General features: G+C 38.1%; 2 protein-coding genes across 2 annotated transcripts in view; both read left to right on the forward strand.

The window, feature by feature from the left end:
* Positions 1–5,671, forward strand: part of cers3b (ceramide synthase 3b) — a 9,832-nt gene extending 4,161 nt beyond the window's left edge. The window contains exons 6-13 of the mRNA XM_037683497.1: positions 279–397; positions 491–548; positions 727–777; positions 875–967; positions 2,633–2,761; positions 4,921–5,027; positions 5,115–5,268; positions 5,372–5,671. Of these exons, the coding sequence (XP_037539425.1) occupies positions 279–397; positions 491–548; positions 727–777; positions 875–967; positions 2,633–2,761; positions 4,921–5,027; positions 5,115–5,268; positions 5,372–5,491 (831 nt within the window). The 3' untranslated portion in view covers positions 5,492–5,671. The remainder of the gene's footprint in view (positions 1–278; positions 398–490; positions 549–726; positions 778–874; positions 968–2,632; positions 2,762–4,920; positions 5,028–5,114; positions 5,269–5,371) is intronic.
* A 4,837-nt stretch (positions 5,672–10,508) lies between these two features.
* On the forward strand, positions 10,509–15,938 carry cfap161 (cilia and flagella associated protein 161). Its single transcript, XM_037683663.1, has 8 exons — positions 10,509–10,653; positions 11,924–12,013; positions 12,108–12,325; positions 12,400–12,481; positions 14,788–14,823; positions 14,910–15,032; positions 15,132–15,205; positions 15,740–15,938. Exons 1-8 carry the CDS (start codon positions 10,573–10,575, stop codon positions 15,936–15,938), a joined length of 903 nt encoding a protein of 300 aa, XP_037539591.1. The 5' UTR covers positions 10,509–10,572.
* The last annotated feature ends 227 nt before the right edge of the window (positions 15,939–16,165 follow it).

Consider the following 16,165-nt stretch of genomic DNA (forward strand, 5'->3'; position numbering starts at 1 on the left):
TTTCTCCATCAGTTTGGGGGTCCCAAACTGAAAAAGTTGAAGACCCCTGGATTAGAACATTTGTGCAAGAGCTTCAAATTTTAAAAGGACCACAAACTTGCACATTACTGCCAGTGTGAAAACCAAAAAAGTAAACTTGTTATAACTGAGAACTAATCCCATTCAGTCCAAAAACACCTACTGTTGTTGAAAAGTACTCGTTGGATACAAAAACCTAATGCCAGTATTTAAGTCGTATTTGGAGAGAATGTAACAGCTGGATTGTTTGTGTGTGTCAGATGGATGTTCGCGCTCTGTGTAAGAAGACCAACTGGCCTCAGAGGAGAGTCGAAGTGTGGTTCAGGAGGAGAAGGAACCAAGATCGACCAGGGCTGCAGAAGAGGTTCTGTGAGGCCAGGTGTGTGCATTCCTGTGTTTATATTTTGCACCATATGTAAGAACACGTGTGTTTGTGTAAGTGTGTGACATTAAGGTCTTTGTGGTTCAACAGCTGGAGAGGCTTTTTTTATCTCTTTGCATTTCTTGGAGGAATCTGGGCCCTTTATGATGTAAGGATATTATGACCTTGTTTTCTTTTCATTCTCTTTGCTCCTCTATTGTGAGGAGCCCATAGAAATTTGGTACACAGAGACACATGAGCTCTCAGACACCTTGACAACGGTTACTTACGGTTTTTGTTTAAAATCTCATTTTTATTCTCTCCTTTTCTGCCATTGTTGGCTTTAGAAACCTTGGCTTTATAATCTAAAGGAGGTTTGGGCAGGATTTCCAAAACAGGTGAGTGGCACTACCTTTGTGAATAAAATAGATTGTGTAATAATGCATGTAGGACAATACATGAACACATCTTTGTGTTTGTCACATGTCCACACAGTCTATGCTGCCATCGCAGTACTGGTATTACCTCTTAGAAACGGGCTTCTACCTTTCCCTGCTCTTCAGCCTCACATTTGATGTCAAACGCAAAGTAAGTGCACATGTGTTACACTATTTGCTTTTAAATAATTTGAACTTTTATCGTTTAAAAAAATCTTTATAACTTACTGTCAGGGAGTTTTTGGTCAGAGGTTATGGATGTTTTTATTATTATGGCTGCAAACATTTTTCCCCTCTGCACTGAGAACGATCAGCTCAAAACATTATCTTATCTTTGCCCATGAACCATATGTTTGGGTACATGAAGTGTACTGTGTAAGAAAACTGCAGCTGGCTTCAAGATGGACGCCCCCTGAACTATTTTGAACTCTGAGCTGGGGGGGGGGGGGGGGTGTATAAAAGCAACAGATAATGTGGCTTGTGGCTTTTTTCTGACTGGTTTTCATGCGTATACTTCTATGTATGCTTATTTATGTTATGTACAGTGTATCACAAAAGTGAGTACACCCCTCACATCGCTGCAGATATTTAAGTATATCTTTTCATGGGACAACACTGATAAAATGACACTTTGACACAATGAAAAGTGGTCTGTGTGCAGCTTATAAAGCAGTGTAAATTTATTCTTCCCTCAAAATAACTCTGTACACGGCCATTAATGTCTAAACCACTGGCAACAAAAGTGAGTACACCCCTTAGTGAAAGTTCCTGAAGTCTCGATATGTTGTGTGGTCACCAGTATTTACCAGAACTGCCTTAACTGTCCTGGGCATGGAGTTCACCAGAGCTTCACTGGTTGCCACTGGAATGCTTTTCCACTCCTCCATGATGACATCACGGAGCTAGCGGATATTTGAGACTTTGTGCTCCTCCGCCTTCCGCTTGAGGATGCCCCAAAGATGTTCTATTGGGTTTAGGTCTGGAGACATGCTTGGCCAGTCCATCACCTTTACCCTCAGCCTCTTCATTAAAGCAGTGGTCGTCTTAGAGGTGTGTTTGGGGTTTGTATGGGTGTACATATGGTTATGTTATGGTTTTAATTTTACTTTATTCGTGGGTGTACACAGGCTTATGTCTTATGTAATGTTCTCATTTTTACTTAATTTTTACTTTATTTTTACTTTATTTTACTTTACTACTATTCGCACCTTATGTCGAAGCAAATTCCTAGTTTGTGAACCTCGTTCATTGACATGGCGATAATAAACTGATTCTGATTCTGATTCTGATCATGCTGGAACATTGCCCTGCGACCCAGTTTCCAGAGGGAGGGGGATTATGCTCTTCTTCAGTATTTCACAGTACATATTGGAGTTCATGTGTCCCTCAATGAAATGTAACTCCCCAACTCCTGCTGCACTCATGCAGCCCCAGACCATGGCATTCCCACCACCATGCTTGACTGTAGGCATCACACACTTATCTTTGTACTCCTCACCTGATTGCTGCCACACATGCTTGAGACCATCTTATCATTACTTTTTTGTCTGTCTAAACAGGTCTCACTTGTAAATAAGTCTTCGAGGCTCAATGTGACTTATCTGTCTAAATAAAGGTTGAATAAAAAAAAATGGTTAAAAATGTTTGCCTGAGCAAACAACGCCAGTGAATGAATTTCTCCAACACTTCCTATTTGTTAATGAAATTTTATTTTATTGACAAGTTGTTGGTTTTACAAAAATGTATGAATTAAATATTAAATGAGACCTACTGTGACCAAAGGGATAGTGTTAACCTGTCATGTGCACGTTTCTAGGACTTTAAAGAGCAGGTGATTCATCATATAGCTACGCTGACTCTGCTGAGCTTCTCCTGGATTTCCAACTTTATTCGTATTGGAACCCTCGTGATTATAGTCCACGACTCTACCGATGTACTGCTGGAGGTCAGTGCTCTTCTAACACATTTTTTTAAATATTATAACATTTCTGTGAGCCATCAGGCAAAGTTGACAATGCACTCATTTGTAATTTGCAGTTTTAAAAACAGATATCTTCAGGTTTAAAGACGAGGCCTATAATTCTTGTCATTTTGTTGACATTAATCTCACACTCATTTGTTTTGCCAAATGTACAGAGATCTGTAAACAGGATTATTTTTTCCTGCTCAAGTGCAGGAGAAAGAAAAGTAAGAAGGGAGAACTTAGTGAGGAAAAATATAAAATATTTATGCGTCTGCTGGTTTTTGTTCTGGCAGTACAGAACCTCTGTCCAGAGGCCAGTTGTTTTTTTTTAAGCGTGCTGGGTAACTTGCTAGAACTGTGCAGTTCCATCACTGGCTGTTGGTGTTTTCTGGTCAGTCTACTGCCCATCTTAATGTTGTGATCAAGTTGATAAGTTTAGACAGTGGAGCCAGAGAAAACACTGAAATGGAGGAGGTCAGGATGGTGGTTCAACTGGGCACACACTTAAAGGGAGATGTTTTGGATGATTTTTCTCACAATGTAGGAAGTAAATTGTTAATGGTCATGCAAAGTGCCATTGTAAAAGGAAAAAGCACACATGAGGTACATGTGATGTCAGTGCTTCTGAAATGGAAAATGTGTTGCTCAGAGTGAGGAGAGTAACTAGCGTTGTTAGAAGTTGAGAAAAACGATGCTAAAACTGCAAAAGGCACCACTTAAACAATACAAGTGCAGTATAGATGTGCACAGTTCTAGACACATTTATGGAAAAGGAGCTGCATATTTTCACCAACAAAACTAGATGCAGTGGATCATCTAAGCATTAATTTATGATCTCTTTAGCTTCCTACTCATAAAATAACAAAGCCAGTGATTTCTTACCTTGTCTTATCACTCACTCGTTCAAGTGGACAAATATCAATAACCATCAAACAAGGGCAGAACAGCAGCAGATAACAGCTTTAACAACCATTATACTATTTATATCTATTTGTGATTGTTGTATATATCTTCTAATATTATGGCTAAAACATCCTTACTATGATTACTTTAAGTTTGATCGCTGTAAATCAGTTCAAGACCACACTCTTTGTATTTCACAACCCACAGTGGGTTCAAAACCTTAACTTTGGAAACCACTTATTACAAAAAAAGTTTTTTTTTTAAGCAGATTTACTTTTTGTTTTACAGTAGTCCCTCGATTTTCACAGGGGTTACGTTCCAAACACCACCGTGATAGGTGGAAAAACGCAAAGTAGGAACGCTATATTTATTTTAGTATTTACATATATTTAAGGTTTTATAACACTTCCCACATTCTTGCAATGTTCTAAACTCTTAAACCTGTGTCATTTTAACAAGACACATGTACTGTACCGTACTGCAAAATTTTACTCACCAGCTCTGCAGACTAGCAGCTCGGTTCTGATCGGGCTCGGTTCCGGTTCTGCAGACCTACCCTGCAGCGACGAAGCCCACCGCCCTGTCCAGGTTGATGTGCGTGCAGATAATTGAGCTTCAGGATTATTTGAGACTTTCCTGCCAGTTCTGTGAGCTTCATAGATAGATCGTTACTTCTGACTTTACGTTTCAAAATTTTCCCTCCATTTCAACAGAAAGTAGCAGCCGGAAGCACTGTTGGCTTTTGGGTAGTGTAGTTCTTTTGACTGGTGTTACACTGTAGGCTTATTGAAAAAAGACTACAAAATGGCTGTGCCTGTCAGAAGTTTTTTTTCATTAACTTTTTATCTCGTGATTAATATTAAAGTTGACGATTGTTGAAAAACCATAAAAGAGCAAGTCCGCAAAAGTTGAACCGCGAAGTAGCGAGGGACTACTGTACATGTATTTTTTATCACTATACTGTATATCAGAGATGCAGTCTGGGTAATGGAGGACCCAGTGCGGGCATGACTCCAGAGACAGAAAGTCTAGAAGAATAAATAAATTTTATGTCAAACACTAAGTTTGCTGCATGAAACCCAGGGAGAAAAGACACTTGCAGTATATTCACATGGTATAACTAATCATACTTGTGTTTTCTGTTGTATTATTACTCTATCAGTATATTTTTCTGCCTGTAGCTGTCTTAAGCATTTTTAAAGGGGAAAAACTGAACTTGGCTCTTGTGTGTTTTTCAGTGTGCAAAGGTTTTTAACTACGCCAAGTGGCATCAGACTGCTAATGCCATTTTTGTGGTATTTTCAGTTCTATTTATGGGTACAAGACTTGTTTTTTTTCCATTCTGGTAAGTACAATAAATGCATAAGCAAGAGAATGTAGTATAATGCTTTATGACTTGTCGTGTCTGATAAATGTGTGTTATCTTCTGTAGGCTTATTCACTGTACGTGGGTGTACCCAGTCGAGGAATTTCCGCCCTTCTTTGGCTACTATTTCTTCAACGTCATGTTGTTGGTTCTACAGATTCTCCACATCTACTGGGCTTTTTTAATATCACGGATGGTTTATAAGTTCCTCTTCAGCCAGGTGCGTTCAAAGGTGTTTGATAAGGAGCTCCAACTGTTGTTTCCATTTAGCCTCATTCTCATAGTGCCCCAAGTCCATTCTGTGGCTCTTTCTCATTCTGCAGCTTGAAGGCGATCTCCGGAGTGACGAAGAGGAGGATGACAGTGACCCACCAAAAGAACAAAACCACAAACTGAGTCATATGAATGGCTTTGATGCCAAAGGCCGAGCCAATGGTCACTGATGCATACAGATGGAAACAGACAAAAAAACAGTCAGCGGCAGACAGATGGACATTACCCATTTGGAGTGAAGCTGTTAAAATCTAATTGTTCATCAAGTAAAAAAAAAAAAAAAACCTGCGTATTTTGAAGGAACTGTGAACAAAACTGAACAGTGTGGTTTTATTCTTAGTCCCAATTCAAATGTAAGATGAGCTCTTCAATAGCAACAAAGCTCTTCAACAGATTTTATTTTTATTTTTATGGGTACCCAATTATATGTACAATGAACAAAAATATAAACGCAACACTTTTGTGTTTGCTTTTTTGTTTTCATGAGCTGAACTTGATCTAAGACTTTGTCTATGTACGCAATAGGCCTTTTTCTTTCAAATACTGTTCACAAATGTGTGTAAATCTGTGTTGGTGAGCCCTTACTGAGGTAATCCATCCACCTCACAGGTGTGGCTGATCAAGATGCTGATTAGGCAGCATGATTTTTACACAGGTGTGCCTTAGGCTGACCACAGTAAAAGGCCACTCTAAAATGTGCAGTTTTATCTCAGCACAATGCCACAGATGTTGCAGGTTTTGAGGGAGCAGGTGCTGCGCATGCTGCCTGCAGAGCAGAGCTGTTGCCCATCAACTGAATGTGCATTTCTCTTCCAAAGGCCATCTCCAAAGGTGTTTCAGAGAATTTGGCAATACATCCATTCGATCTCTCAGCCGCTGACCATGTGTAACTACAGCAGCCCAGGACCTCCACATCCAACATCTTCACCTACAAGATCGTCTGAGACCAGCCACCCGGACAGCTGCTGCAACATTCAGTTTGCATAACCAAATCATTTCTGCCCAAACTATCAGAAACTGTCTCAGGGACGTTCATCTGCATGCTCGTCGTCCTCATCAGGGTCTCCACATGACTGCAGTTTGTTGTAACTGACTTGAGTGGGCAAATGCTCACGTTCAGTGGCGTCCTGCGTGTTGGAGAAGCATTCTCTTCATGGATGTATTCTGGTTTTCACTGTACATGGCATATGGCAGACGGTGTGTGTGTGTGGCATTGTGTGGGTGAGCGGTTTGCTCGTCACCACTGTGAATCGAGTGGCCCATGGTGATGGTGGGGTTATGGTGACAGGTGTACGTTATGAAAGACAAGTGCATATTATTGATGCAACTGTGAATGCACCAAGATACTGTGACATGGTCCTGAGGCCCATTGTGCCATTTATCCTCGGCCCTCACCTCATGTTGCAGCATCAAAAGCAGACTACTTGTATAGTTATTTTCTATCTAATCAAGATACTGAAGCACTTACAAAATCTACGCATCATTAAGCCATTCACACACACATACAGCACTCTTGCAGCTCAACAAAGCTAATCTGAACAAATCATTCTATGCTTTAGATCACATTAATATTGGAGGCATGGTTCAGTGTCTTGCCCAGGGACACTTAACGTGCTGGTGAAATCAAACCTCTAACTCTGCCTTAATAGCCCCATATTGCAAGGATATGCACGCAATTCCTGGACGCTGAAGACATCCCAGTTCTTGCATGGCCAGCATAATGGACGTGTCGCGTGTGGGATGCTCTACGAGGGCGTGTTCCAGTTCCTGACAATATCCAGCAACTTCACACAACCCTTGAAGTGGACCAACATTTCAAAGGCCGCAGTCAACGACCTGATCAACTCTTATGGAGACGTGTTGCAATGCATGAAGCAAAAAGTGGTCGTACTGATATGCCACACCTGTGAGATGGAATATGTCAGCAAAGGAGAAGGGCTCACACAGATTTACATAAATTTGTATTTGAGAGAAAAAGGTCATAGAAAAAGTCTTGGATATCTGAGTTCGGCTCATGAAAAATGGGAGCAAAAACAAAAGTGCTGCATTTATATCTTTGCTCAGCAAAAAGGTTTATAAACTCAAGTCATCCAGGTAGATAACAAGAAAAAAGGTTAAATCATGTCATCTGGTCTTCTCTGGGTTGTGGAACAGCACCAGTGTTGCCAGGTGATAAATGTAGGATTATCGTACTAGCGACATAAAATTATCGTATTTTAAGGGAAATTATCGTACCAAAATAAATCTATTGCACTATAGTACTGATGGGTCCGCTTCCAGTCCGGCTCTGCTGCTGCTTTTCGTTTTTTCTTTTCCTCACTCATGGGGCGGGCGCAGCAGACTATTCAGCCAATCATGGCCGTTGTTCTGAGGTAAACGTCACTCGTAGGTAACATTTAGATGCCTTCAGGGTTCAGAAAAAAAATCTGACAGACAGTTGCGACAGGCCGATGACAACTGATTACAACCACACATTCACGGAATGGTCAAATTATCGTATATTTGGTCTTTTTTGGGATTATTGATCGTACAGAGGGCAAAATTGTTCAAATACGATAAATATCGTACACCTGGCAACACTGAGCAGCACGGTAGTGGCGGTTGATCTCGCGAGAATTTGGCAGAACTGGCCAAAAAGGGGTCTCTGCAGGCAAATTCGGAAGGCGTATCTGGGCGCTCATATCTGATTGGACTATAGGAAAGTGGGCGTATCTGAGCGGTCATATCTGATTGGACGATAGGAAAATAAGCGTTTCTGGCCGGCCGGATCTGATTGGACGATAGAAAAATGGGCGTGTCTGGACGGCCACATCTGATTGGACGATAGAAAAATGGGCGTGTCTGGACGGCCACATCTGATTGGACGATAGAAAAAAAGGCTGAACGATAAAATGCCGTAACCACAGACACATTATGTCTAAAAACAAGGTGTTATTGGCAGATTGTGTTAACCACAGGCATATTATGTCTATGGTGTTAACCGGTTCGACATTAGCGGCGTCTCAGGTTCAACACTGGCGGCGTCTCGGTTCGACATTGCTCCAGTATACTGCCGCGGCGTCTCCGTAACTTCTTTTTCCGCCTCTCTTAACACAGAACTTCCGGTTACATTTCAAAATAAGAGCAACATAACTGGGTAATGGGGGAGCTAAATGTTAGGGTTTTTTTTTTTAATACCTAGCCATAACATTAAAAAACAAATTCCATTTTGGTTGTTGAAAAATGTGAACAAAGTTACAATCGATTCATAAAGAAAGAAAAATATTAATGATACTTAAAGTGGCCTTGGGACAAAGGATGTTTCCTTTAACTTCACATTGTCTTGTTCAACCTGCAGTCACTACAGATGAGTGATTGTCAGTTTCTGTAAGATTTCTGCACCTGGAGCAGGTATTCTGTTTACTGGTTAACTTCCTCAGCTGTCTCACATTTTAAAGGTCAACCATACTCCATGTTTCAGTAGAAAACAAGCACATTTAGGAGTCAGTACATAACCAGACTTTTGGCCCTCACACCTATACCCAGTTGCTCATGCTGCATGATGAGATCAGATTTATCCATATTTTAGAAATTACATTTAGCTTAGTTGACAAAACAATACAAATGAAGACCGTCTTAAAAAACCTTTTGGTTTTGCAGTAAGCAGCCTGATTTCAAACTGACATCTTGGCCAAAGGTAAAATAAAAATCTTTGTGTTCTCAGAAAAGTTGTTTCAGGACCTCCAATAAACTTATGTACACATCAAAGCACACAAGACAGATTCAGGAATTCTCTTTGTTTTTCAGATTTCACATTTGTTATTACCTTAAAACATACTCAGACAACATTTGATGCATCATTGAATTTTTTTATTGTGTTTATTGGGACATCCATTTGTAGAAGTCATCGTAGCATCTGTTGGAAACACAGAACATAGTACAGTTAGGGTGTTGCTAGTTGTTACTTAATCCTGGATTGGATTTTAAAGTTAATTTTAATATTTTTTTCACAAGGAAAAAAAAAGTTGATTTCCTAAAGTTTAACTATAAATGAAGGAATTTGTGCATTCAGGTAATTGAAAATTAAGTAATTTCTCTAACATCCAACCCATTTTAGCCACTGAGCCATACCAAACACCCATAATCTATTCTTGAATGAATTATTGACTATTATTGACAAATTACAGACTTTTTTATTGAATAAGTTATTACTCATTATTGAATCATTGACAATTTACACTCATGTTTGTGTTAACTCACGTTGCAACAAGGTCAGCAACTTTTGGCTATTATTATGAACTATGTTAAACTTTAGAGGTGATTTATTTTGAAAGTCAACATCAGATGTTGGTCAACATTGTTGGGCAACATCTTGGGGTCTTCTCTAGAGTCAGTCTGAAGTGAGAGAGGTCCCTGACATGGCAGAAAGACATCGATATAATTAACAGCTTTTATTTATTTATTTTTCAGCTAATAACAACTTTTATTTATTTATTTTTCATATTTTTCAGTTATACACAGCTTTAAAATATTTATTTTTTTAAGTATTAAGAACTTTTATTTTCAGCTTTTATTTTGAAAAGCAACACCCAGTTGTTGTAAACGTGCACAGTGAGAGCTGCTGTGGAGGCTCACTTTACCTCAGTGTGTTACGAAAGCAACGAGAGAACGGTCCAAACTATCGTGACCTACAATAAACGTACTTCAATAAAATGCATAAGTGAAAACATAACATGCTTTATAAGTACAATAAATCATATTTCTTTGTCAAACATCGCAAAGAAACGTTACCTCATCAATAATCCTCGTGACTTTGAGGGTTACCCACAGCCAATCAGTGTTCGCCGCCGACAAACGCCTATTAAATACTGTTAGCCAATCAGTGTTCGCCGCCCATAAACGCCTATTCGCCAGAAACGCCCACTTTTGGTCTGCAGAGACCCCCTTCTCGAACTGGCGAGAACTCCGTTACCATAGCAACCAAGATACAGTCGTCTAGCTTGATTTGAACTTGTAGAATTAAAGCTAATACACTAGACATTTCCTAATTCATACAAATGAGTACATGTACGCCATCGATGTGGGAGCATTTACATATCTTTAGGCACAATTTGGTGTAGAAGCCTGATTATTGAGCTTCGCATGTACGAAGCCGTCCCGCGATGAATTCCGTTACCATAGAAACCATCACCTAAACCACGCGCTCATGTAACCTTGTGTAGACGGTTTTGTATCGTAGCTTTCTAAGCTAACTCACTGAGTAGTTCTCATAATGCTCGAAATGGCTCAGTTCAGATGTTACCAATCTAAAGCGAAGGCTGGAAACTGGAGAGAGGACCAAGTCTTAGAGGAGGTTTGTTTGTTTGAAGAAAAGTTTTCAAAAAATAAAGATGTAAACTCATTTAGCAAAATTTAGCCTTCGAGTTGTAGCTATCAGTGTTAAGGGAAGGTTTTAAAATATGTGTGAATGTTAGTTTGACTAATGCAAACTACTCTCACTTAAGTGGGGTAAATATTTAGTGAAACTAACTAAAGGGCAATAATAATAATAAAATTAAACAATTATCTTTAATCATTAATGTGTTGTAACACTGCCGTGAGGGTTTGTTATATTTCATATTCCTTTGTCCAGAAATATAAAAGCATTTCCTCCAACGAACTACACAGGAGGGTGATTTATAATTTACAACCTCATACTGCTTGTTTGATGCAGAGCAATTCTTCAAAAACATTTTTATTTTATTTTATGCTTTGTAAATATGTGTTATCCTAAATTTTAATACAGTACATCTTATAAAATCTGCTGTGTCTTGGCTGAATAAAATGCTTATACAGTTGAATATTTCAGATATCATTTTGCACAGCCCTCATTTTATTACATTTAGATAAACCAGTCTGAAAACATTCAGATCACTTAGTAGTTTAGTACATTACAGTAAAAAAAAAAAATAAATAACGTTACAAAATTACTGTATTTATATAATTTAATTTGTATAATTTACTTTTATGTTTTGCAATACACTCCTCTGTTTCATATATGTTTGTATTGGCAGGCCCCAACAATAAATCTCCACTAAGAGGTTTCTTTATTGCATTAAGTTATAATGGATTATTCTCCTAACTCTATTTACATTAAATGATTTTTTTAAATAATTAGTTTATCTTGTGTAACGATAACTAATTACCCAATGGTATTGATTTGCTGATTTTTTTTTTAAGTGATAAAGATTACTTTAAAGAAAAAGCATTGCACATAATGTACACACAGTACTCACAATATTCACAGTAGTAAATTACAAATGCATTTGCTCTTTTAATAAGATAAAATTAACTTTTTTGTTGTTTATTGTTATTCTAACTACCGGTATATAAAAAGATATAAAGTATCTACTTGTTATATAAAAGGCTTTGACATATTTGCTTGAAATTTGTTGAATAAAGAACTTTAAATACCAGCAAGTAAATCTAATTTACTGTACTAGGATTTAGCTTTGTTTTACAAACATGTTTGTACTATTAATTTTTTTCCTAAATATGATGGCGTTTTTTTTTATTGTAGTCCACATTCAATGAGATAAAAATAAGGAAGGAAGGAAAAAATAATTTGTAATTCTTTTTTCCAGACTAAAATGAAAGAGTATTTGGAGAAAAAGGAGAAAGGTGAACTTGTTGCTCAGAAAGTAGACCTCCTCAAACAGAACATTTTACAGCCGGTAACACGAGTTTCAGCTCATTTAAAACACATTTTAAAGCACTAACAATGACAGTGATAACTGTACTAAAAGGAATGTTTGTCCACATGTGTAGGTGAACCTTTCTGTGACAAACGATGGAAATCTGCACTTTGGGGATGTTGTGATGCTGGTGAACATGGGAGGAGAACACGGGGAGTGCAGCGTTGTCAGCATTAACTGTGACATCCACAGTTTGACGAATGTCCCGTCTCTGGGTATTCAAGCTCCCTGTCAAGTCAGCGCAGGAAGCAGTATTCAACCCTGCACACGCACTGCTTTCATCATCACCAGGTACGCAGCGTCAAAATGACATCATGATCGCCAACGCCCTTCTGTCAGTGTGTAACACTGTCCCTGTGGCACAGTGTTGATAGCAGTCCTGAAGGAGCGACTCTGCACTTTGAGCAAAATTTTGCTCTGAAAACAACAAGTGGCTTCGCCAGAGGAGTAAGTTCACTTTCATACAGTAATGATAATAGACAATTAATCAACTCATATTTTATAATTGGTTTTATTGAGATCGATTAATCAGATGCATAAACCAGCAGTTATTGTTTATCTGTGTGCAATATTCAGCAACCGCAAAAGTGAGCATATTAGCATCAAGTCATTAATGTAACATTAAAAATATGACAGCATAATTTCCATGTCCGTATTCAGTTAAAACAACGAGGCCACCATAGCTCGGTGGTCAGTGCCGTGGTCTTGTGATCCTCAGGCTGCCGGTTTGAGCCCAGGTTGTGTCAGGAAGGGTGTTTGGCGGTTAAGAAATAATTGACAAATCTGCAAGTTTGCTTGTTGTGGCAACCTCCTACTGGAGACAGAAGCCTAAATAATCAATATTGTTCAATTAAAACATGTACCACAACTATTTTGTTGCATATATTTGGTATTATGATATTGTTTATTTTATGTAAATTTTACACACCTTCCAACTAAAACACATCCCCCCAGCTATGATCATGATGCAGTTCACTCGGCCGGTTCAACCTTTACCAGGTGTTGTACAAGGATTTAGAGTGACTCCATGTTTGTGCACAGTTTATGTATATTAAATATGTGGTCTTATTAACATCTACACTCCAGTAGGAGCACTCCGGTCTACCAACCAGTTCCTCTTATGTCTCTAGATCCAAACTGCAGTCCAGAGGTGATCGGGCTTTTGTGGTTGCTGCTCCAAAACTTCGGAACAGTTTACCTGAGAATTTAAAGCCCGCTCAGACTGTTGAGACGTTTAAATCTTTGTTTAAGACTCGTCTGCATTTCTTGGTATTTGATCCACGCAGAGTCTGAGAACAAATTGTGAGCTGATTTTTATTGTTGTTGTGTGTTGTATTTATTGTTAACTTTCTTATGTTTTTGAGTGGCACTAGATGCATTTACTCTTTTTATATCTGTCTTAACTGTAAAGCACTTTGGTCAGCTTTTGTTGTTTTTATGTGCTGTATAAATAAATTGACATTGACAAATATGCTCAATTATCCAGTCTGAAGATTATATTTGAAATTGAGACTTTTTGCTGGTGTAGATTCTCAGTCTCATCCAGGACATGTCAAGTCAACTTTATTTATAAATCACGTTTAAAACAGCAGCTGTTACCAAAGTGCTTCACGATAAAAATCAATGGGAGCAATTGAATGGAAAAAATAAAAATCAATGTAATGATAGTACCGAAAATTAATTATACAGGACATGGTGAATTCCCCCCAAAAAATAACTGATTAACTTTCATTAAGTAGCTTGTTTTTGAATACAGTAAAAAAAAAAAAAAACTTTCAGATATGATCCTTTCAAATATAAGTTTTATGTTATACAGTCTGAGTTATTCTGATGTTTTGTTGAGCGTTTTAGATCACTTTGTTTGGCTTTCTGTTTCTGACCTGTGAATTTAGATTATTTGTATTTTTTTTGTTGAATCGTGTTTAGTTGTGTTCTTGTATAGGTTTTACCACCAGATATCCACAGCTGCAGCTCCTCTCTCACATTAGAAGGAATCTTGTAGTTTAATGGAATAAAAAGCTACTTTACTCACTAAAAGTAATGTGCAACGTGACTGTAGTTTGATTTTTATTTTATTTATTTGCACTTGAAGTGCAAAATGGTCAAAATTACTCTTGAAATCAGCTGCAGTGAGTTTATTGTTTGCAACACCTACTGGATAGAAACAGTGAAACTAAATCATACTCAGAGACGAGTGTAAATAATTTGTTTTACAGACTCATGTAATGTTTCTATAACTGTATAATTTCTTAACGATAAACTTATAGACTTTGACCTGTTTAGTTTAGCAGTAGTTATAAAGAATGTAATTAAGTTTGAAAGTTTACAACCACAGATGTTTTTTTTATATATTTCATTTGGATTATGCATTGATTAAGTACAGCCATCCATTATTCATAATACTGTCACTGCCAAGTAAAACCACATGTTTATCACTATCAGGACCATAATCATTTTTATATTTTCAAGCTTCTATATGTCCTTTTGCTCGAGCTGATTTGAGAAAAACATCCAGGATAAGTTTGAACTTGTGCACCACATTTTTTAGTAATATTAATGTTGGTGTTAAATGTCTACATATATCTCAAACTAACCACCCATCCAGAAAAAAAACTAATATTTAAAAAATGAATGAAAGCATGATGTTGATTCAAAATGAGCACAAACTTCCAGCCTGAACTGTAAAGGTTTTTGTGTTTCGTTGTCACTCCTCTGTTGTTTACATTGTTTACTTGTTGGTGTGTTCCCATCAGCTTTACCTGACAAGTGATCTGAAAAGTTTCCAGAAGGTACAGCACATTTTCATTTTGTTCATTTTTAAGAATCCCCAGGGTCAATACTTCTACTACTGTCATTACTGTGATTGAATTTAAAGTGTGCAAAGATGTCTCGTCTCCAAGAAGTTTACCTGGATAAGAGCGATTGCTTTCTGTCGTGGTGGAAGATGGTGCACTTTGACCCCCAGGAGAGACTTGAATACGAGGGTCTGCCAGTTCCTGTAAGTCTTCACACTAATATGATTAAATACATTTACTGACAACTGAACACATTCTGTAACATGCAGTGCTTCCATTAACCTTTATTAACTGTTTTATAGGCTAATGTGAAGGTCCTGATCAAACACTGCAAGACAAACCAAGCTCTTGCTGTTCTGGAAAATCAAGTTTTTTGGTATTTTTTTAAATTATTATTAAATTCCTTCAAATTTTACAGGAAATTTTGTTGCTTTGATTCACTGTAATGTCTATGAATTGCTGTCTTATGTCAGCTGCTGAGTGACAAACAGGCCGGACGTATCGTTTAGAGAATTTTCTAGAAGAGGATTTTGGATCAAACTTTAAATTTGTCTTCTATCTTATGCAGTTTGGCAATGAAATCAATCAACAGAGATATGACCCAAAGAAGCTGAAGGGAAGGAGTTCCTCACATTGAAGGATATAGTTTTATTGCAGGTTGATGGTGTTCTTACACAAAATAAGAAAAAAGACAAGTGTGCTTTAGATAAGAAGAGAGACGAGTACAAAAGTAAACTGTATGGCTGTCTGTCATGTAATGTGACAAATCTGCTATTCCTAAAGGTTGTAAATGTTTCCAGATAGCACACATGATCAGACCATTACAAATATTATTTCATGTCACATATATTAATAGCTGTTCATGATTCAGGCTGTTGCTGAGCAGTGTGTAACATTTGTGTTCCTGCAGGAACACGTATGGCAAAGAGTACGAGGTGACGGCTCAGACATTCTTGGACTCCCACAAAGCGGAACAGGACAACAACCACTGGATCCTGTGCACCTCTGATCCAGCAGGGGACGGGCTTGCACTTCTCAAGCTCCCACAATCGGCAGCTAAAAACCAGTTCACAGACACACACCTTCAAAATGACTCCATCCAGGCGTAGTTCAAACTTGTGCAAACATCACAGGCCTTGGACCTTGATTAATAAAAACTGCTTATTCTGGGTTCACTTCATCATTTCTCTGTAAAAAATAAATGCACTTGTTGGACTCTAACCATAGTAATGAAGATTTATGACCGACATGCTCCTTAGTGTAACTAAATGCTGAACAATGACAAGCCTTCAATAGAAAGATGTGCAGAGCTTTTATTGTGTGAATGCTTATTAAG

This window comes from Nematolebias whitei, chromosome 10, assembly GCF_014905685.2.
Source record: "Nematolebias whitei isolate Nwh7 chromosome 10, NemWhi1, whole genome shotgun sequence".
Classification (NCBI taxonomy): domain Eukaryota; kingdom Metazoa; phylum Chordata; class Actinopteri; order Cyprinodontiformes; family Rivulidae; genus Nematolebias; species Nematolebias whitei.

Coding starts and splice junctions, on each gene's coding strand:
- cfap161 (XM_037683663.1), top strand. CDS start 10,573: ATGCTCGAAATGGCTCAGTTCAGATGTTACCAATCTAAAGCGAAGGCT. Junction 14,824..14,909: donor ATCTGAAAAGTTTCCAGAAG/GTACAGCACATT, acceptor TTGAATTTAAAG/TGTGCAAAGATGTCTCGTCT. Junction 15,206..15,739: donor CTGGAAAATCAAGTTTTTTG/GTATTTTTTTAA, acceptor GTGTTCCTGCAG/GAACACGTATGGCAAAGAGT.